Consider the following 21,819-nt stretch of genomic DNA (forward strand, 5'->3'; position numbering starts at 1 on the left):
CAGCCTTTATAATATACTAGCTGACCCGGTCCCGCTCCGCTGCGCCTTCTTTTACTTTATATCTAACAAAAGTTTTCTTGGAATATTTATTTTCGACAATAAAGATAGTGAAATACGATGCAAACTTGACAAAACAATTTAACAATATAAGTGCCTTTATCTGAATCCCATATGATCTTTATTGGTCTGCGAATTTAAGTTTGGATGTAAGATGTACTCCATTCTTGAAATACTTCATTTCAGCCCGATATTCTCATGATGTCTGATTTTGTGGTGTCACCCAGATACTTGGCCCTAAAAAAATATCAGCATCGTGCTCTTCTCTCAAATACAATTTATTTAAACCCTATATTGCCATTGGTATAAGAGGAGTTTACACGATGAGGCTTCCCCCAAACTCATGGCCCCAAAATAGGTTATCAAATTCGTTTTCTAATCTCAAATACCTTTCATTTGAGCCACGTATTGACATGGTCGAAAGATTTTAAACCTTTGGGGAAGGGTCCTATATATGGATATCATGGTCCTATATATGGATATCAAATTCTACTCCCAACTACATTTATTTGAGCCCCATATTGCGATGGTCACTAAAAAATTGCTTTTGTGGGGTATTTTGGGAAAGGGGTAGACCCCCAGAAAATTGGTCCAGAAAATGGGTATTAATTCTTGCTCTACCCCCCAATACCTTTCATTTAAGCTCCACATTGACATGGTCGGTAAATATGACCGATTTAGGGGTGTTTTGGGGATTGGGGTGGTCCCCCAAACACTAAGCCCGAAAAAAATATCAGCAACGTGCTCTACTCTCATATATCTATATATCATTCATTTGAACCCCATATTGCCATTGGCCTCAAAATTGGATATCAAATTCGTTTTCTAATCTCATTTTAACTCCTTATTACAAAAGTCAGCAAATATGTCCAGTTTGGGGTATTGGCCCTAAAAACTATCAATATTAAATTCCACTCTCTTTACGATCCAAATTATCTTGGTGAGCAAATACGTCCTATTTGGAGGTTGTTATGGTGGTTAGACAGTTGGCCCCTAATGTTAGTATCAGATACGTGGTCAACTCCCACATACCTTTAATTTGAGCCCCATTTTTCCATAGTCGGCAAACATGACCGGTTTGGGGGGTGTTTTGGGGGATGGGGGCCATTCAGTGAGTTGGCCTTGGAAATATATATCGGATTCGTGTTCCACTCTAATAACCCTCTTATTTGAGCTCATATTGCAATAGTCAGAAAAAACTTACTATTTGGGTGGTGTTGTGGGGGTGGGGTGGCCCCATAGACACTTTTCCCGAATATTGGTATCAAATTCGTGCTTTACTCCCAAAGACCTTTCATTTGAGCCCCATATTGCTATAGTCGTAAATTTGTCCCTTTTGGGGGACATTTTTGGTGAGAGGCGGCCCCCCAAACACTTGGTCCCATATTTGGATATCAGATTCGTATTCTACATTCAAATACCTTTTATTTAAGCCCCATATTCCAATGGTCCAGTTTGGGGGTGTTTTGGGGAAGGGATTTCGTATTCCACTTGCAAATACCTTTCATTTGAGTCCCATATTGCCATGGTCGGTAAATATGTTCGATTTAGGGGTGTTTTGGGGCTTGGGATGGTCCCCCTAGCACTTGGTCCGACAATTGGATATCAGATACGTTTTCTTATCCTAAATACCTTTCATTTGAGTCCCATATTGTCGTGATTGGTTTAAATATATGTTTGATGGGTTTTAGGGTGGGCCAGCCACCCTAGGAACCCCATCCGAAATTTGGATACCAAATTTTTATTTTTAGGGTACTATATGAGAGCACACAAATTTTCGCTTAAATCGCACCACCCATCTCCCAGATCTGGCGTTTCTGAAAATTAGGGTAAGGGGGAGGGCCATGGTCATGTTGACAGTGGAATATGACTTATTCGTACTTTTGCTCTGTGTTTATATAGTGGACGTCCTCATTCCTATCCACAAAAATTCGTTGGTCACTTTTATTCTTTGTTTCTTTAAATATCAGATGCAATTTTCAGATATGGTATTGAGCTGCTCCTAAGCTCACCACGATTTGGTTATGGGATTTCCAATATTATCCTTAAGCCATGCTCATGTTGACCGTGGAGTATGACTTACTCATACTTTTGCTCTGTCTTTATATAGTGGACTTCCTCATTCCCATCCACAACAACTCGTTGGTCACTATTATTCTAAACAAGATAAGATTTCTTTCAGCATAGTGAATATGAATTACATGAAAATTCAAACATAATCAATGAATGCGAAATTCCCGAAACGTCGACTGACTATGGGGTTATTTTTTAATATAAGCACCGCAATCAAGATTTACTGCTCAAGAGAATTCTTTGAAATCGCTTGCGAAAGACAGACGAATTCGTGGAAATCACCACATAATGCTGGCAGTACTTGACCAGCAGCATAATTCCAATGAAAACATATAACTCAGTAAAATCATAATTGGAACAGCTAAGATAATGGAATAACTAATCTAGTAGAAGTCACCTTTGTTATTGTTTTGGCTATCAGAAGCATGCCTGAGGCTATGATAATAGTAGCTGAAGAGTCTTTGAAAGGGCGTCGTCCATTGTTTACTATCGATAATTATAAGCTATGCATACGTCGCCCGCTAAGGCCATAATTGTTCAACTGCTACAAAATGTTCTTTGTTTTAGCACTTGAAGTATAGCAAAAATATTTCAGAGGTACATATATATGGAGTTATAGCCGTATTTAAGATTTATTAGCAATTTTGGTTACATTTTGATGAGACATCAACAAATCAATATCTAAGTTGGTACCTTAACAGAATCTGCAGCTTCTGTTGTGGCTGTAGTGGAAGTATATATTTGAGAAGAGGCCGTTGTTGTGGTTGTACTAGAAATAGTTGAAGAACTTGTAATTATTGTGGATCCTGTGGTTGAACTTGTAGTCGTCGAACTTGGTGATGTTGAACAAGCCGCATATGTTATCTCTTCATCAACACATAGTTGAGCCATTTCATCGAAATATTGTCCTTGCGGACATTCTGCTCTAGAAATTTCTTTGCCATACTGACATATGGCAAAGCCTATACAACCATCGTCATCAATATTTGCCATTTGCATAAAATCCAAGCCCAAGGTAACACAACGATCATAGGGACAGCGTATACTGGTACGAGGTAAACACTCGCCACCATTTGTAGCGACAAAAAAACGATCCACCGGACAGTTGCCATGAATCATTTTATAATCTCCTTCGTCATTTTTCTCACCACAATAGAAATAGCCATTACAGGTTACGCCATCCGAAATAAAAACTCCCGTTTGGTTGCAACTAACTTCGACCGGTATTTCCGGATTATTTTTATCCACACAGTTGACATTTTGCGGATAATCACAATCGCCCCTGAAGGCATCAAACAAAAATCCCGTTGGACAAGTACCATTAAGTAATTGCGATTGCCAGCATGTCTGATATTGTGTACATGAATCGGGAACTTTGATGAAAGCTCCCACGGGCACAATATTACAATAATCGTCTGGCAGCATGGTTATTTCACATGGAAAGTTGCGGATACAATTATTTGTATCTGGATTGTAATTCAAGCCAGAGGAACATTCTCCGTGTGTTCCCACGCCATTGCTGCAATAATAGTAACCATTGCAGCTGTAAGGATCTGGCGCAAATCCAGTAGATTGTTTGGCACAAGGATTACTGGAAATGCAATCGATCGTATCGGGATCTACACACAAGCCAGTATTGAGATCAAAAAACTGATCGCCACAGGAACCCGATACGCTGGTATCATTCATACACACAATATAGACATTGCAGTAACGAGGATCCTTGATTTTGGTACCATTCGCTAGCAAAGGACACAAAGTATTCGGATTGAAAGTGTCGTTGCCTTGAGCCAAGCTTTGTTGAGCGATCAAGAGGACTAGCAGCAGAGATGAGAAAGTGTAAGTCAATCCGAAAGTAGTGGTTTTAACTGAAATGAAGAAAAACAAACAAATTAATGGATTATTTGCAATAGGGCAAAAAAATATTTGGAGATTGAAGGACTAATCAAAAAATAATGAAATTTTTGTGTAGCATATTAAATTTGAGAAGTTTCGAAATCATAAGTTGCAGATGGTAATTCGAATCCCAGCAGTTCGATCAAGAGAATACCTTAAGCAAGTCTTGTTTGATGTCAAACAATTAAGAAGGCGTTAAGTTTGGCCGGGCCGAACATTGGATACACATCACCTCGGATATATATCTGTGGAAATTTGACAAACAACATATCTCGAAAATACCAATTTTACAGGAGAGCGAAAAAAAAACCCAAATTTTTGTGAATCTATGTAAGCAAATGTGCACAGCTTATAAGTTAAAGTAGTCTTAGAAGCCCCTTTTACACCAGCTTTCAAAATTCCCTAGGTTAGGTTGAAAGGAGGGTGCAGATATTAATCCGCCCCATGCCACTGTGGACATACAACTAAGCCAGTAATTGGCTCGTTGTGCGCTCTAAAAACTATAAAGTAACCTCTTAAAAGAAAATTTTAAATTAGGAATTCCGTGCTACTTACAAAATCCTTAATTGTTTTCAATACCACACGCCTAAATTGGTTCATGTCTGGTATTGTGTCTCCACCTAAGTGGACAATGACAAAGGAAATATTCCAACAGGTCCAGGTGACTTAAATGGTTTGAAACTTCTCAAGGATGTCTTCACCATAAATTCTGTAATTATAAACCTTCGATCGACGTCATAATTCCATGATTCCGGTGTCTTCGAGAGTTCCTTCGTAACCTGTGGAAAACTTATTTTCATCAAAAGCTTCAACATGTCCCCCGTTGTCTTTGCTCTCACTCTCATGTCGTCTACTAAAGTTCCAGTTTGGACATGGGTTTTTTGAGAGAAACTTTTTTATCTTGGCGGCGTCATTAACGCTGTCGACCTGTTCGCAGAAAAGCTTCCAGGAGGCACGTTCTGCCGCTCTGGTAAACGTAATGTATTCCTTGAGCTGTGTGAAGCACACATCCCAATAAACATTCGCTTTTTTACGACGTGCTCAGTTAAAAAGTCTGCGGACCTCTTTCCCAATATTGTGAATCTCCCCGGTCATCCAGGGTTTTTCTTGGGCTGATTTCCTTTCCCGAGGAGGGCAACTTACTTCGAAGCATCCCATCAGTGCAGTCGTTATCCTGTTGACATTTTCGTCAATGTCTTCTATGCTTGGACAATCTAAATTATCTTGCCCAAGTCTTCTTCTGAGTAGCCTTCCGAATTTTGTCCAGTTTGTTTTCAACTTATTCCGGAAGCTTATTGGATTCGGCGCTGGCCGTGCGATGGTCAGAGAAAGAGTGTTCCATGGAGACCCTCCAATCCTGAACCTCATCGATCAGATTTTCTGAACACATCGTCACATCTAATACCTCCTCCCTAATCCTATTAACAAAGGTAGCGGTGTTACCATTATTAAGTGTTATTAGGTCGTTAGTATTCAAGAACCCTGCCTGGGCTTTGCCCCGTTTATTAGTGTTAGTACTACCCTACGAAATGTGGCGAGAGTTCGCATCGCACCCTATTAGTACCTCCTTTCCTGTCTGTTTTGCTTTTCTCACCAACCGTTGCAGCTCCGACGTGGGGGCGGTGTCGGAGAGTCGAAAGGCAAATAAAGTGATGCCAGGTATGCTCCACCGTCTCCCTGTCTCGTCAATATTGCCACCGACGTTGACAACTCTTGGGAAAATATATTATTAAATTTTTATGACAAATAACGCAGGTCCTCGGCCGAGTACCAGTGTTAGCATAGAATATTTGGAAGTTGATATGGTTCAGTCCAGAAACATTGTTCCGGGCCGCCATGGCTCCTGAATTAAAGCAATATGAATCTTGCCCTTGCGGATTTTCAGCACCAGAGTGAAGCAATCTCGTTCCTGTGGAGGTTTATCCGGATTACCTCAATCATTGGTCCTCCTGTAAATGGGCATCTTGGGAGTAGGTGATGATCTCATCGTCTGCTCCCTCTTCTTTAGACTGCATTGGCTTTCCTGTCACTGCACTGCCTGATGTAATCGTTTTAGGTTCATTGCCTAGTCTAGTCTTCCGACGTTTTATAAAGTCGGTAATAGTTCCATCGTCGGGTCCCTGTTCCTTAAACTTTATTGGGTTTCCATTCCCTGTTCTACCTGGTGTTTCAATACTAGGATCTTTGCCTATCTTAGCCTTCCAAATCTTAAGTAAATGGGGTTCTTGGGAGTAGTTGATGGTACCATCATCGGCTCACTGTTCGTTGGGTTGCATTGAGACTCCTGTCGCTGCGCTGCCCAATGTTTCAATATTAGGATCATTACCCATGTTAGGCTGTGTTGGGTCTCTTGCCACTGCACTGCCTGATATTTTAGTGTTAGGATTATTGCTTCTACTAGTCTTTTGAATATTGAGAGATGCCGTGATTGTGTCGTTGTCCCGTGTTTGTTGGGCGGTGTTGAGTCACCTGCCACTGCACGGCCTTATGTCGCAGAATGAAAATTTCTGCCTATCCCAGTCTTCCCAATCTCGAAAAAGACAGCATTGCTCCCGTAGCCAAACTTGTCACGGAGACTTGATCAATGCCAACCACAAAGAGAGTTCCTTCCTCCTTTTACTCCCTGTGGAAGACCTCCCACATCTCTGCGACCAAACCTTCGTTTTGCTTACCCAAGAATCCCAACATGCATTCCGTCCCAAACTGACTGCCCCATCCATTGACGAAGACCGTAGCCTTTGTGCGCTGGGGGATATCCATCTTTCTCACCAGGTCGAGCTTTGCGCCCTCCCAGGGAGCGGAATACCTCTGACGAGCTGTTTGACGATATCAATACATTCCGCTGACGCAAAACGCAGCGTAAAGATGTCGCCTCAAAACTCGCAGCTCACCATTTGTATGGGTGGACCCTTTACAGAGTTCCACACATGTTCAAAAATTCGATCGTTAACTAGATCCTTCACTTGGGACCGATGATCTGGTGGAATCCTACCGAATGCACAACCGATATTGATGACTGCATAAGTCAGCTCATCTCTATTGTGCTTCCTTGCCCCTCTGGCGTAAGAGGGCGGCTCCTTACCATTCTTAGCGACCATCTTCCCCTTCCGTGATGGCTGTAGCCTTTTGGAAGTCACAGTCCTCCATGAACACTCATCGGCCGTGCGCGCTTCCTTCGTTCCTGTTCAAACTTTGTCCACCTCCGCAGGACACTGTCTGGAGGCTCCATTGCGGGATGGCTGGCTTGGTTTTCCCAGAGTACTTGAAAGCGGGGAGCTCTTTTTCTTCTCCAGTATTTTAACAGTGTTATGCTCTTCGGGAGATCTGATTCTTTTACAGCACCCGTAGAAGTGCTTGGAATGTCAGTTCCATCCCTTCCAGTATCCTGCACATTATATATGGTGGCTATATCAAGATATAGTCCAATATAGCCCATCTTCGAACTTAACCTGCCTATGCACAAAAAAGGATGGGGCATTCTAATTCAGTCATTCCGTTTGCAACACCTCGAAATATTCGTCTAAGACCCCATAAAGAATATATATTTTTTGATTTTCTCGACATCCTGAGTCGAGCTAGCCATGTCCGTCGGTCCGCCTGTCGAAATCACTATAGCGGTCGAACGCTTAAAGCTAGCCGCCTGAAATTTTGCACAGATACTTAATATTGATGTAGGTCATTGGGGATTGCAGCCATATAGGGTTAGATTTGGATATAGCTCCCATTTAAACCGATCTCCCAACTTCTTGAGCCCCTAGAAGCCGCAATTTTTACCGATTTGGATGGAATTTTGCATGTTCTATTCTGTTATGTCTTACAATAACTGTGCCAAGTACGGTTCAAATCGGTCAAGATCCTGATATAGCTCCCATATAAAATGATCTCCCTATTTGACTTCTTAAGTCCCTGGAATCCGCAATTTTCATCCGATGTGGCTGAAATATTGCACATAGCGTTCTGGTACGACTTACAACAACTGTGCCAAGTATGGTCCACATCGGTCTTTTAACCAGGTATAGATCCCATATTTCAGCATAATCTATGGTAGTGGGTTTCAAGATTCGGCCCGGCCGTCCTTAGCACGCTTTTACTTGTCAAAGACTGTAGTGTGATTTCAATAGTGAGGCGGACGGACGGACGAACAAGGCTAGATCGTCTTAGATTTTTACGAAGATCAAAAATACATATAGTTTAAACGGTCGGAAATGGATATTTCAATGTGTTGCAAACGGAATGAAAAAACGAATGTACCCCATCCTTCGGTGGTGGGTACAAAAATGGTATGGCAGCCATGTAAAAACTTCTCCCCGAAGAGATGGCACACTGCGGCACGCTGTTCGGACTCGGCAATTAAAAGGAGCCCCCTTATCATTGTGCTTAACTGTGAGAAGTTTGTCCCTGTTCCTAAATGGAATGTTCATGGGCAAATTTGCAATTTGCATATCGAGTCAAAGACCAAAACGAACCGTACTTGCAATGGCTGTTAGAAGTCATAGGAAGATTCCTCTTTCAAAAATTCTGGCAAATCGAGTAATAATTGCGCCCTCCAGAGGCTCAGGAAGTTAAATTGAGAGATCGGTTTATATCACAGCAATATAAGGTTATGAACCGATTTAGACAATACCGCCAAATCGGATATGAATTGGGCCATCTAAAAGCTCAAGAAGTTAAGTCGGGAGATCGGTTGATATGAACCGATTTGGCCCATTTACAATCCCAACCGACGCACACTAATAAGAAGTATTTTTGCAAAATTTCAAGCGCCAAGCTTAACTCCTTCAAATGTTAGCTTGCTTTCGACAGACAGACGCACGGACGGACATGGCTAGATCGATTTTAATTTCAAGCGCCTTCGAAAGTAAGAGTGCTTTTAGACAGACGGACGGACATGGCCAAATCGACTTAGAATGTTTAGGACGATAAATAATGTATATTTATTTTTGTTGAGTCTTGGGTGTCAGATGAATATTTCGATATGTTACAAACGGAATGACGAAATGTATATATGTATATATATTGGATATTGTTGCGATATATATTGTGATTTTGTATCTAAATTTGAAGAAAAAAGGTCGTGGAAAGTGTACATTCAGTGGTCATTTTAAACATCCACTGAAACACACATTTACATATGTGTTCTATCTTCATCCCACCACCATAGGATGGGGGTATATTAATCTAGTCATTCCGTTTGTAAGACTTCGAAATATTCCTCTAAGACCCCTTAAAGGAAATTTATCCTTGATCGTCTCAACGTTCTGAGTCGATCTAGTTATGTCCATCCATCTGTCGAAATCACGATAGCGGTCAAACGTAACTTATCACGATGGCCGCTTGAAATTTTGCACTGATACTTAATATTGATGTAGGTCGTTGGGGATTGGAAATGAGCAATATCGGTTTAGATTTAGATATAGCTCCCATATAAACCGATCTACCGATTTTACTTCTTCAGCCACTGGTGCCCGCGTGGACCATACTTTGCACATTTTCTGGATGTTTTAACAGAACACAATGTGCATAATTTCAGCTAAATTGAAGAAAAATTGCGGCTTGTAAGGGCTCAAGAAGTCTAATAAGGAGATCGGTTTATATGGGAGATATATCAGGTCATATGCGTTTCGGATCGTACTGTGTGTGTCTTAACAGAACACAACGTGGAAAATCTCAGCCAAATTGGTTGTAGGTGTAATGACATTCAAAAAAATATCGGATATATAACCAAGTCTTAATAGATATTTTTGATATTCATCAAAAATTTTGCTTTCATCTTCCTTCCTTCCTGTTCTGAATTACAGTAAAATCGAAACATAAATCATAAAGCTATTGTAATATCATTAAATAGTGTAATGGAATGTTCATGGGCAAATTTGCATGTTCTTATCAAGGTTTAAAGCCTGAATTCACGTGGATGTTTAATGATTAAACATCGGTTTGAGCCTGCTTAGGCGAAGATCATTTATTTCGTAATTCTTTGTTCCAAAACAAGCTTAATGATCAGCGATTTTTCTAGCAATGGGTTGGACGCCTTTCGTACTGGATTAGGGGACTTTTCAACGGTAGTAGTTGTGGAGGCTTTAAGGACCATACATTAGTGGGCCGTACTTATATCGAATGTACCGCGAAAAAGTGTTTTCGATGTATGTACGATACTAATCGATACGAGATGGACTTGTTTTCCATTACAAATGTGTCCTTGGTGTACATAGGTTATTTGAGCATCCTTTGTATTGATATCTTCGAAAGCTAGACATCGGCTCGCGCTGTTGCTCCGTAGGCCTAGGTTCGAATACCGGCCGGGCTCTGCCGAATTTTTAATTTATTTTTATAATCTAAACTATATCTATCCGTTTATCTGCTGTGTTTCTATAAACTGACCACACTTTACTGTTTGATATGTACTATGCCCTAAGAAGTTTTACAAAAATGTGCTCAGCATAAACAATTTCTCTAAGAGAAACACCATCCTACTGAAATTTCACACAAAATATACAATCCGATCATTTAACCGGAAATTGTTTTTAATCACCAACAGAACACTTTGAGTCCCACGACATAAAGAAACATGGGTGGTCTAAACCATACAACCATTCAAAATTCGATTCATATTCTTCAATTCTAAATTTTTCCATTTTTAAAATTTAGTCACCAAAACAAAATAACAATAATTGTAAAAGATTTTTAATTAAAGCACTCCAGCATTTGGGCTTAGATAAGATACGACATTCCGTTGTCATTTGTCATGATTTATATGCGTACGTACTTCTGTATGCTAAGACACAAAATTACACTCACTCATTTCTGAAACATCTAGGAAAGAATAAAGTCCAATGGAATAGATTTTATCCGTTGTTTACAGTTATTTTTTATTTGATTTTTATCAAGGAAATTTGTTAAAAAAAATTAAATAAGCCTTTTTTTTTGTCTATGAAATTAAGCACAGAAGCGACGTTTGTACATGGGTACACTCACTAATTAACTATATACACGACTAACAAGGAATTGTTTGCAAACACTTGTTTAAGTATTAATCAGCATTTAAAACGTTTTTGGAATATGTCATTTTATGAATTATTAACAAAACATTTTCAGATAGACTAGAAAAAAACCTAAATAAAGTTTTCTTCGTTAAAACTAATAGAGGTGGACAGTGACGTCTTCTAGAATAGTAAAAAGTGGGAGGAAAAATTGTCACAAAACGGAGAAGACGTCTTATGCGAACAATGTCGTTATACGAGGACAAACATAGAAAATGTAGTCATTAGAAGAGTTTTTATTGTAGTTAGTAGTTGTCGAAACCACAAAGACTTCAGTTTATGACATTACCTCATGATATGGCTAATTTACAATCCCAACCGACCTGCAGTTATAAGAAGATCTTGGGCAAATGTCGAGCACCTAGCTCTGTTCCTTTGAAAGTTGGCGTGCTTTCGACAGACTGATATTAAATGTCAAGGCGATTAAGAATATATTAACTCTGTTGGGTCTCGGATCATCTTTTCGATGAGTTACAAGGTGAATGACGATGTTGGTATACCCCCATCTTATGACGGAGAGTGTTATACAATGGGACAGTAAAATACTATATGCGAAACTCCATGCAAATATATGCTCTCTCTCAAAGCAGGCCTATTTATTTGCTAGCAAAATTGGTTTGCATGTTCAGCAGTAATACATGTTCAATGTTTTACCAGATTCTGAAGTTGAAACAGCAGAAGGAAATGTTTGGCTAAACAACAGCCAAACAAACAGACCAAATCTGTTGTTTTAACAAACATTTTGACTCACAAATATCGTGAGTGCAGCATAATTTTATTTGCAGTACTTTCTTTGAAAGTAGAAATGGTAGACGTGATTCTTTGAAATCAAACAGAGCTTTAAATACATATCGGATGTTTCTAGCATTAGTATGGCGTATGATGGTGTGTGCAGATTAAGCATTCTCTTGATGAAATATGTATATATGATCTTTGTCAACTTCTTTAAAGCGTTTGTGCCCCCATTATTACGCAGGGTATTACTGTATTGATCTGCTTAATACTGGAAAGTCATTCCAGGTGCTATTTGCAAAAGGTTTTATTGCTTGATTCCTTCTTCAACATGCTTGCTCAAGCTCATAGATAGTGTTAAGGTTGCACCTATATAAAAATGTCGGGACGATAAAGAATATATATACTTTATGGGGTCTCAGAATATTTCGAGTAGTTACAAACAGAATGACGAAATTAGTATACTCCCCATCCTATAGTGGAGGGTATAAAAAGAGTCGTCGTTATTATAAGCAATACACAGCACACATGTGCCATAAGTATCAAGTAGTTATGAAGCACTTATGCGGCATTTCCCTGTTTAAGGTACCTTGCACTGTTGGGATTAAAATGCCAAATGGGTTTCCTCGCAGAAACGGAATGTAAGAAGGGACAATGCTTTGTTTTTTAGTGTGCCACACATATATAAATAGACTACACTCAACGGAATTTGTTATTCAAAACAGCAAAAATGTTTGCTAAAACAACAGTTCTCATTTGCTGAAAAAGGGAAAGCAGACATTACTGCTGTTTCAGCAAACATAGCGCACTCTAGAGGCTCAAGAAGTCAAGACCCAAGATCGGTTTATATGGCAGCTATATCAGGTTATAGACCGATTTGAACCATACTTGGCACAGTTGTTGGATATCATAACAAAACACGTCATGCAAAATTTCATTCCAATTGGATAAGAATTGCGCACTCTACAGGCTCAAGAAGTCAAGACCCAAGATCAGGTTATAGACCGATTTGAACCATACTTGGCACAGTTGTTGGAAATAACAACAAAACACGTTGTGCAAAATTTCATTCTGATCGGATAAGAATTGCGCACGCTAGAGGCTCAAGAAGTCAAGACCCAAGATCGGTTTATATGGCAGCTATATCAGGTTATGGACCGATTTGAACCATACTTGGCACAGTTGTTGGATATCATAGCAAAACACGTCATGCAAAATTTCATTCCAATCGGATAAGAATTGCGCACTCTACAGGCTCAAGAAGTCAAGACCCAAGATCGGTTTATATGGCAGCTATATCAAAACATGGACCGATATGGCCCATTTACAATACCAACCGACCTACACTAATAAGAAGTATTTGTGCAAAATTTCAAGCGGCTAGCTTTACTCCTTCGGAAGTTAGCGTGCTTTCGACAGACAGGCGGACGGACGGACGGACGGACGGACAGACGGACGGACATGGCTAGATCGACATAAAATGTCACGACGATCAAGAATATATATACTTTATGGGGTCTCAGACGAATATTTCGAGTAGTTACAAACAGAATGACGAAATTAGTATACCCCCCATCTTATGGTGGAGGGTATAAAAATCTGCTAATATATAGAAAAAAAAAATAAAATCTGCAGAAATGAAAAAATTTTGCTTTTTTATACATTGCATGCTTTTTACGGCCGGTCATATATTCATTGCTTTGGAAATTTTTCTCAAAGAAAGTCAAGCCAATGACCATCAAAAATTATGTTCTCGGAACGGAATAGCTGGGAGCACCACACAGGCTGGAACTTTGAGATCCGATCTGTGTGGTGTTCATCGCTGTCACGGGAAGCTTAGCTGCCGGCTACCGGGCGCGTCCACAGGTTGCGAATAGTGGAATGCTTTATACAGAGTAGCTGCAATGGCAGTCGCGGACGATCAGCGGTATCGACCGTAGAGTCTCAGTGAGAGGCCGGGTGGCACCAGCTATGCATTAATGCTTAGTGCCTGTGATGTTCGTTATGACAAGGCGAGTTATTTGAGCCTTTAAACAACTAATGGACCGGAACGAGCTAGCTCACCTACAGGAGCTTGAAGAGGATCGCCACCTCCACATGGAAATGTGGCTACAGCAACAATAACAAATTAAGTTGGAAGAGAAGTTTTTTTTGTGGAATATTATTAAAAGGAAATGACATGATCAACAGATCCTTGTACAAATAGCCATTGCGACCATCGGTATGAAAGTGCTCTGCTAACATCCACACTGTCGTGGCTACTAGCGTTATAGCTGTTTTTAACTTAAATAGTTACTAGCTGACACGGGCCCGCTCCGCTGCGCCTTCTTTTACTTTATATGGCACAAAAGTTTCCTTGGAATATTTATTTTGGACAATTAAAGATCTTTTAGTGAAATACCATGCTACGAAAATTTTGTAGTATATCGCTAGACTAACAGTTTAACAATATAAGTGCCATTATCTGAATCCAATATGATCTTTATTGGTCTACGAATTTAAGTTTGGATGTAAGGTGTACTCCATTCTTAAAATACTTCATTTCAGCCCGATATTCTCATAATGTCTGATTTAGTGGTGTTTTCGGGGGAGAGGTAGTCCCCCAGATACTTGGCCCAGAAAAAATATCAGCATCGTGCTCTTCTCCCAAATACCATTTATTTAAACCCCATATTGCCATTGGCTTAAGAGGAGTTTACAGGATGAGGCGTCCCCCAAACACATGGCCCCAAAATAGGTTATCAAATTCGTTTTCTAATCTCAAATACCTTTCATTTGAGCCACATATTGGCATGGTCGAAATTTTTTTTCCTTTGGGGGTGTTTTAGGAAAGGGATGATGCCCCAAATACATGATCCTACATTTGGATATCAAATTCGTATTCTACTCCCAAATACCTTTAATTGAGCCCCATTTTACCATGGTCACTAAAAAATAGCTGTTTGTGGGGTATTTTGGTATAGACCCCCAGAAAATTGGTCCCGAAAATGGGTATCAATTCTTGCTCTACCCCCCAATAGCTTTCATTTAAGCCCCACATTGTCATGGTCGGTAAATATGCTCGATTTAGGGGTGTTTTGTTGATATCTAGATCGACTTAAAATGACACGATCAAGAATATATATACTTCATAGGGTCTCAGATGCATATATCGAGGTGTTACAAACAGAATGATGAAATTAATATACCCCCATCCTATGGTGGAGGGTACAATAAGATGCAACATACTATCTTGATGTATTGTTTGAAATGTTAAGCTTGTTTCAACTTTTCGTCATCGGAAAACAGCAGAAGATGTTTGCTATTTCAGCAAAAACTTACTGCTGTCCCATTTTTAGCAGACTTTCTGCTGTTTCAGCGAACATTTTTGCTGTGTTTACTAAAAAATTTCTGCGAGTGTAACAGTTCTATCCCGCTTTTTGAAAATTAGATACATGATGATTTTGTGTAATGATTCAACATCACAACCAGAGTCATACACAATATTGAATGTATTCACAATTTCTTCCTATAGACCATCATCTATCCTCGCCAGGAACCTCATGATCTTTTGTTTTACCCAAAATTTTTTTGAGTAAAACAACAGTATTTTTGGCGTGTTCAAGTTGTGATAAAATTATTAAAGGCCAGTTTTTAGCTTTTATCTTTTTTGCAACAGTGGTTTAAAAAGCTCACGCACGTTTCGTGTTTTGTTTCACTATCAAATTATTCACTTTGGTCTATTATTTCTAATCTGCAGTTTGGTCAATAATTTAACCATCAATCGTCTTACAAACGAACAAAGGGTTGTTGTTCGCAAAATTGTTGTTAATTTAGCAGAATTGTCGATTTTGGAGTAAAGACCAGCAGAATCATTGCAAGAGCACCAATGCATCCAGAAAAAGTCACAGTTTGGTGCGGTTTATGGGCTGATGGCATCATTGGACCGTACTTCTTCAAAGATCGTGCGAATCGTACCGTAACAGTGATCGGACCAAAATTATGGCTACTGGAGCCTAAAATGTCATATCGGATGAAAAATATATATGGGAGCTACTTCTGAAACTAAACCCATTTTACTAAAATTAGACCATTAAAAAGAATATCTTTTACAAAATTTTGTAAAGATTGGGCAAAAATTATGGGTAATAGAGGCAGTATCAGATGAAATAATTATATGGGAGCTATATCTAAATCTGAACCGATTTTGAAAAAACTATGTACAAATGTTGGAACATTAAATAGAACGTCTTGTGCAACATTTTGAATAAATCGGACCAAATTATAGTCCTATCTTTTTTTTCATTTTCAAAGGAAAATGATTTCATCCAAAGAAAAAAATTAATATTAAATTTATTATAAACAAACAAGTAAGGCGTTAAGTTCGGTCAAACCGCCTTTCATCAAATATCGGTGAAAATTTCATACCTTATGTCCCATAGCATTTATATCGAAATATGTTCCGATTTGGACCAAATACTAATAAATACAGTAGCTAGAAATAGAAATAAACCGATCTGAACCATATATCCAAATCTGGACCGATCTAAACCAAATTGCAGAAAAATGTCGAAGAGCCTAACACAAAGCACTGTCCCAAATTTTGGCGAAATCGGACAGTAAATGTGTCTTTTATGGGCCCAAAACCTTAAATCGAGAGATCGGTCTATACAGCAGCTATTTTCAAATCTGGACCGATCTAGGCCAAATTGAAGAAAGACGTCGAAGAGCCTAACTGAACTCACTGTCTCAAATTTCAGCGACATCGGACAATAAATGCGCCTTTTATGGCCCCAAAACCTAAAACCGAGATATCGGTCTATATGGCAGCTATATCCAAATCTAAACCGATAGGTGACATATTGCAGAAGTATGTCAAGGGGCTTAACTTAATTCACTGTCCCAAATTTCGTAAATGCGTAAATTTGGTAAATGCGCCTTTTATGGGCCCAAAACCTTAAATTGAGAAATCGGTCTATATGGCAGCTATATCCAAATCTGATACGATCAGGGCTAAATTATAGAATGACATCGAAGAGCCTAAGACATCTCACTGTCCCCAATTTCAGCAAAATCGGATAATAAATGTGGCTTTTATGGGCCTAAGACCCTAAATGGGAGGATCGGTCTATATGGCAGCTATATCCAAATCTGGACCGATCTTGGCCAAATTGACAAAAAATGTCGAAGGGCCTAACAGAACTCACTGTCTCAAGAGACGCTTTTATGGGCCTAAGACCCTAAATCAAAAGATCGGTATATATGGCAGCAGTATCCAAATCTGGACCAAATTGAAGGAAAATGTCGAAGGGCCTAACAGAACTCACTGTCCCAAATTTCATTGAAATCGAATAATAAGTGTGGTTTTTATGGGCCTTAAACCCTAAATCGGCCGATCCGTCCATATGGAGGTTATATCAAGAAATAGTCCAAATAGCCCCCAAAGGGCGCAATGCTTATTCGAGTTGGCCGCCATTTTACACAGGTCTCCAATATATAATTTAATTGTTGTCCGAACCGGACCATATCTTGATATCGCTCTAATAGCAGAGCAAATCCTTTCTCTTATCCTTTTTATACCCTCCACCATAGGATAGGGGGTGTACTAATTTCGTCATTCTGTTTGTAACTACTCGAAATATTCGTCTGAGACCCCATAAAGTATATATATTCTAGATCGTCGCGACATTTTATATCGATCTAGCCATGTCCGTCCATCCGTCTGTCTGTCGAAAGCACGCTTACTTCCGAAGGAGTAAAGCTAGCCGGGGTTTTGACTTCTTGAGCCTCTACAGGGAGCAATTCCTATCCGATTTGGCTGACATAGTGTGTTGTAGTATGACAATTTTTTCGTTTGATATTTGGGAAATTTTTTCGTTTGATATTTGGTATATTAAAATTGCCGACTTTCGACAAGCCAATTTTACCTCAAAACATTACGGGAAAAATTTAAGCCAATTCAAATTTCATTACAATACCTCTATCCCAATTTGAGCTGGAATTTTTCCGAAGACAGCTCTATTCTTGAATTTTTCGTAATGTAATTTTCTCAGACATTAATCTATATGATTTTGCTCTTAATTCTCATTGTATTATTTTAATTGAAATTTTATCTATAGAAAAATTATTAAAATATTTTTCTTCTTAGTCTGAAAAACTTTTCCAAAAAATAATTAGTAACTTTTCGTTTTATTTCTCTCTGGAGATGAGCTCAATGATCGAAGATTTTTACAATGGAAAAGGAAAGCCAGAGATCACAACACACACCAACCACTATGGGACGCGTTTCGTCATTTGGTTAGAATAACTCATCGGCCATAATAAGGGCTATACATTGGAAGGTCAAAGTTATACCGAATATACCGCGAAAATGCGTCCACGATGTAAGCACGACACTAACACAAGTTTGACACCTTTTACACTAGCTGTTTTTTTCCACCGCATGTATTTTCTTTGCAATGATAGACTGTTTTTCCATAGACTACTTACTTTCCATGGCATACACATGTCATTTGTGCATCTAGTCGAAGTTTTATTAATGACTTTTAACGCTAGACAACGGCAACGGCTCTCGCTGCTCATCTGTGAGCCCAGGTTCGTTATGTAATGAAATTTGACGAGTCAAACTGCATGTTACCAAAAAGGTGAGCATTTAGGTCGTGTTTCACAGTGAAAGTACCTATATTTTTCACAATTACTTTTTTAAAAACTAAAAAAATTTCACTGATAACATAACACTTTTATTAAAATTTATTCACAAATAATGCGAATGCACTAATGAATGAAATCAGAAAGTCATTTGGCTTCAAATTCTATTACCAACAAAAAGTAATTGTGAAAAATATTAATTTTCACTCTGAAACACGAACTTAAGTGAGGAAATGTATTAAAATAATATTAGTCAGCAGACCTTTATCTATGAGAGCATGGACTTAAGTTTGCCGCAAGGTTATTTGACATCAATTAGTGGGCAAAGAAAGAAAAAGCTTTCAACTGCAATAACGTAGAAAGCTCTTTGTGTTTCTGATTTTTATGCCCTCCACCAAAGAATGGGGGTATAGTAATTTCGTCATTCTGTTTGTAACACCTCGAAATATGCGTCTGAGACCCCATAGATTATAATATTCTTGATCGTCATGTCATTTTAAGTCGATCTACCCATGTCCGTCCGTCCTTCCGTCTGTCTGTCGAAAGCGCGCTAAATTTCGAAGGAGTAAAGCTAGTCGCTTGAAATTTTGCCCAAATACTTCTTATTAGTGTAGGTCGGTTGGTATTGTAAATGGGCCATATCGATCCATGTTTTGATGTAGCTGCCATACAAACCGATCTTGGGTCTGGACTTCTTGAGCCTCTAGAGGGCGCAATTCTCGTCTGATTTGACTTACATTTTGCACTTACAACTGCGCTAAGTATGGTTCAAATCGGTCGATGTTTTAATATGGCTGACATACAAACCGATCTTGGATCTTGACTTCTTGAGCCTCTAGAGGGCGCAATTCTGCTCCGATTTGACTGAAATTTTGCACGCAGTGTTTTGCACGTAGTGTTTCCAACAACTGTGTTAAGTATGATTTAAATCAGTTCATAATCTGGTATAGCTGTTGTTATGGTTCATGTTTATCCCTGCTGTGACTTATAAATGATATTCTGACACGGTGGCGTTATCCGGTAGCTCGACGGTATTGGGGTATGGATACTTCTCACCACAAGTCACAACGAACCAAAAACATAAAATTTCTCGTGTCATAAGAAAAATAAAAAAAGGATACATAAAGAAAACAAAAAAAAAAAAAAAAAAAAAAAACATAGATACGTATGCATACGCACACAAGGTCCACTGTCCAATGTCACGTCCGTCATTTGAGCCCCCACCCCATCTACGACTCTGCAAGTCTGTAGCCTATGTATATTCTCATGGCTCCTGATTCCGAAAATATACCCATTTCTGTTCGAATATGTCTGTCCGATTACTGTCTATTGTCCATGTCGTCTGTCCGGTCTCTCACTCGTAATTCCTTCACACCCATTTCCAACATGCAACACCCTACCTCAGCAAAACTCAGTTCACACCATCATTCCAATTAAGTTCTCAGAAGACAAAAAGATAATATTATTCAAATTCATTATAATTTTATTTAAAAATTTAGTTCACATTTTAAAATTTTTAAAGTTTGGTTTTAATTTTTTTTTTTTTTTTTTACCTGTATTTCTTTATATATATCTTACAACTACTGAATTTCTTAAAGCTAATATATGTACATGCCTATATATTTACAAAAAGAATTTAAAAATATAAAAAAAAACTATATAATTCTAGTCTCGATTTTTGTTGTGGTTTCTATTTTGCTTAAGGTTTCTGCCTTCCACTTTGATCCATCCTTCTTACGTTATATTTGAAATTTTGTATCTCTACTTCTTATTTCTGTTTTTTTTTTTTTTTCAAAAATGTCTTGTTTGTTTTGATTATTCTTATTTATTTACATTCTTTATACTAGTTAATTCTTTTATCTTTTTGCTTTCAACTAGTTTCTAAACTGTTATACTTTTTTTGTCTTGCTTTTTCTTCTTGTTCTTTGTTTTTTATTTTTGTTTCAGATCGTTCACTTATTTAAATGCTTTTAGAATAGTTATCTCTTCTTCTTCTTTAGTTGTTACATTTTATTTTGAACTGCTTCGTTACAACATATTTTTTTTTTTATTTTCGTATTTTTGTTTTTTTTTTTTTTTTGTTTACAAGCTGTGCTTGATCTCTTTTATTTTTGTCACAGACAGTTGGCTCTCTTTAGACATTATCTTCTCTTAGTTCAATCATTACTATCTTTGTCTTGTTGCCTTTTTTTTTTTGTTATATTAAGTTTTCTGGGGTTATTGGCAAAAAAGTAATAGAATACATGGTAGCACGTTGGTTTTTTTTTTTTTTTTGGTTATGACATAACCCATCAAATTATGTGCCTTCCATGGCATTCCTTTTGCAAGTCTAGGTTAAGGTGTCTAAGTAAACTTTTTATGTTCTTTGATTTCTTAAAACTCTTTTCTCGGTAATATTGTAATCAATTTTTCTTTTTATATTTTCTTTTCTAAAACTATGTCACTTTACAGATATGTTTTTCATATAGTTTTCATATTTTTTTGTATGGATATACTTTCTATGACAGTTTTTTTTTTTTTATTTTGCTTTATATCTTGTCAAATTTTGCTGTTAATTTCTTTTTTTTTTTATCCAATTGCAATTTTTTTTTTTTTTATAACATCACAAAACTAAAACCAAACTCGCCAAACACAAGACTTAAACATGGGCGGAAATTACCCTTCTCTCCTCATTTTTTGTCTTTTTTTTTCTGAGAACGGAATGTGGTGATGAAAACACAAATTGAAGAAACTTCAAATCAAAAATTTAGATTAATAACATAGTTGCATGTTTCAATAGATCGTTATAAAAAAAAATTTAAAGTTATTGTGAATAGAAAAATAAATTAATATTTTCAATCATATCTACACACAACAGGCTCGCAGCCGTCGATGCCTTAAAGGCATGGAACGAGTGCGAAAATGCTTTGATTGAATCTGAAAGTTTAAACTTTTACAATTTTAGTGAAATAAAAGAAGACATATATCGTGAAAACAAATTTTTTTTTTTTTTTTTTTTTTGCCCCAAAGCCTTGGTTGTCTCTTTCCGGCAGCCAAATATTTGGAATATTGCTATATTTAAATCCAAATAATTCCCGCAAATTCGTAAAGTTATAAGATTCAACCTAACACTCTGAGTCAAAATTACACTTGGAAGAAAGTCGATAGATAATAATGGAATATTAATTAAAATAGTTGGAGAAAAAAAATTGTCTTTTCCTCAGAAAACTAGAAAATTGCCCAACTGAGTTTAAAAATATTCGAATAGAAAAAGGGGTTTGAAGTAACCAAAGACATTTCCTAGCGGTTGTGCTACAAGGGTTTTATTAACCAAATATTGCTCTCCGAGGTATCCTACACAAATGTGTGGCCTCGACCCACGTAACAAAGCTAGTCGGGGAAAACTATACTACAAATA

General features: G+C 38.1%; 2 protein-coding genes across 2 annotated transcripts in view; one reads left to right on the plus strand and one right to left on the minus strand.

Moving 5' to 3' along the window:
* Nucleotides 1–2,738: 2,738 nt before the first annotated feature.
* Nucleotides 2,739–10,913, minus strand: LOC106083152 (peritrophin-44). The gene is made up of 2 exons (XM_013246011.2): nucleotides 10,822–10,913; nucleotides 2,739–3,998 (listed from the first exon to the last, which is right to left on the minus strand). Exons 1-2 carry the CDS (start codon nucleotides 10,823–10,825, stop codon nucleotides 2,812–2,814), a joined length of 1,191 nt encoding a protein of 396 aa, XP_013101465.1. The 5' UTR covers nucleotides 10,826–10,913; the 3' UTR covers nucleotides 2,739–2,811.
* Nucleotides 10,914–18,786: 7,873 nt separating this feature from the next.
* Nucleotides 18,787–21,819, plus strand: part of LOC106095049 (peritrophin-48) — a 190,005-nt gene continuing 186,972 nt past the window's right edge. Inside the window, exon 1 of the mRNA XM_059371028.1 lies at nucleotides 18,787–18,797. The gene's annotated coding sequence lies outside the window, so the exon portion shown is untranslated. The remainder of the gene's footprint in view (nucleotides 18,798–21,819) is intronic.

The sequence above is a fragment of the Stomoxys calcitrans genome, chromosome 1, assembly GCF_963082655.1.
Source record: "Stomoxys calcitrans chromosome 1, idStoCalc2.1, whole genome shotgun sequence".
NCBI lineage: Eukaryota > Metazoa > Arthropoda > Insecta > Diptera > Muscidae > Stomoxys > Stomoxys calcitrans.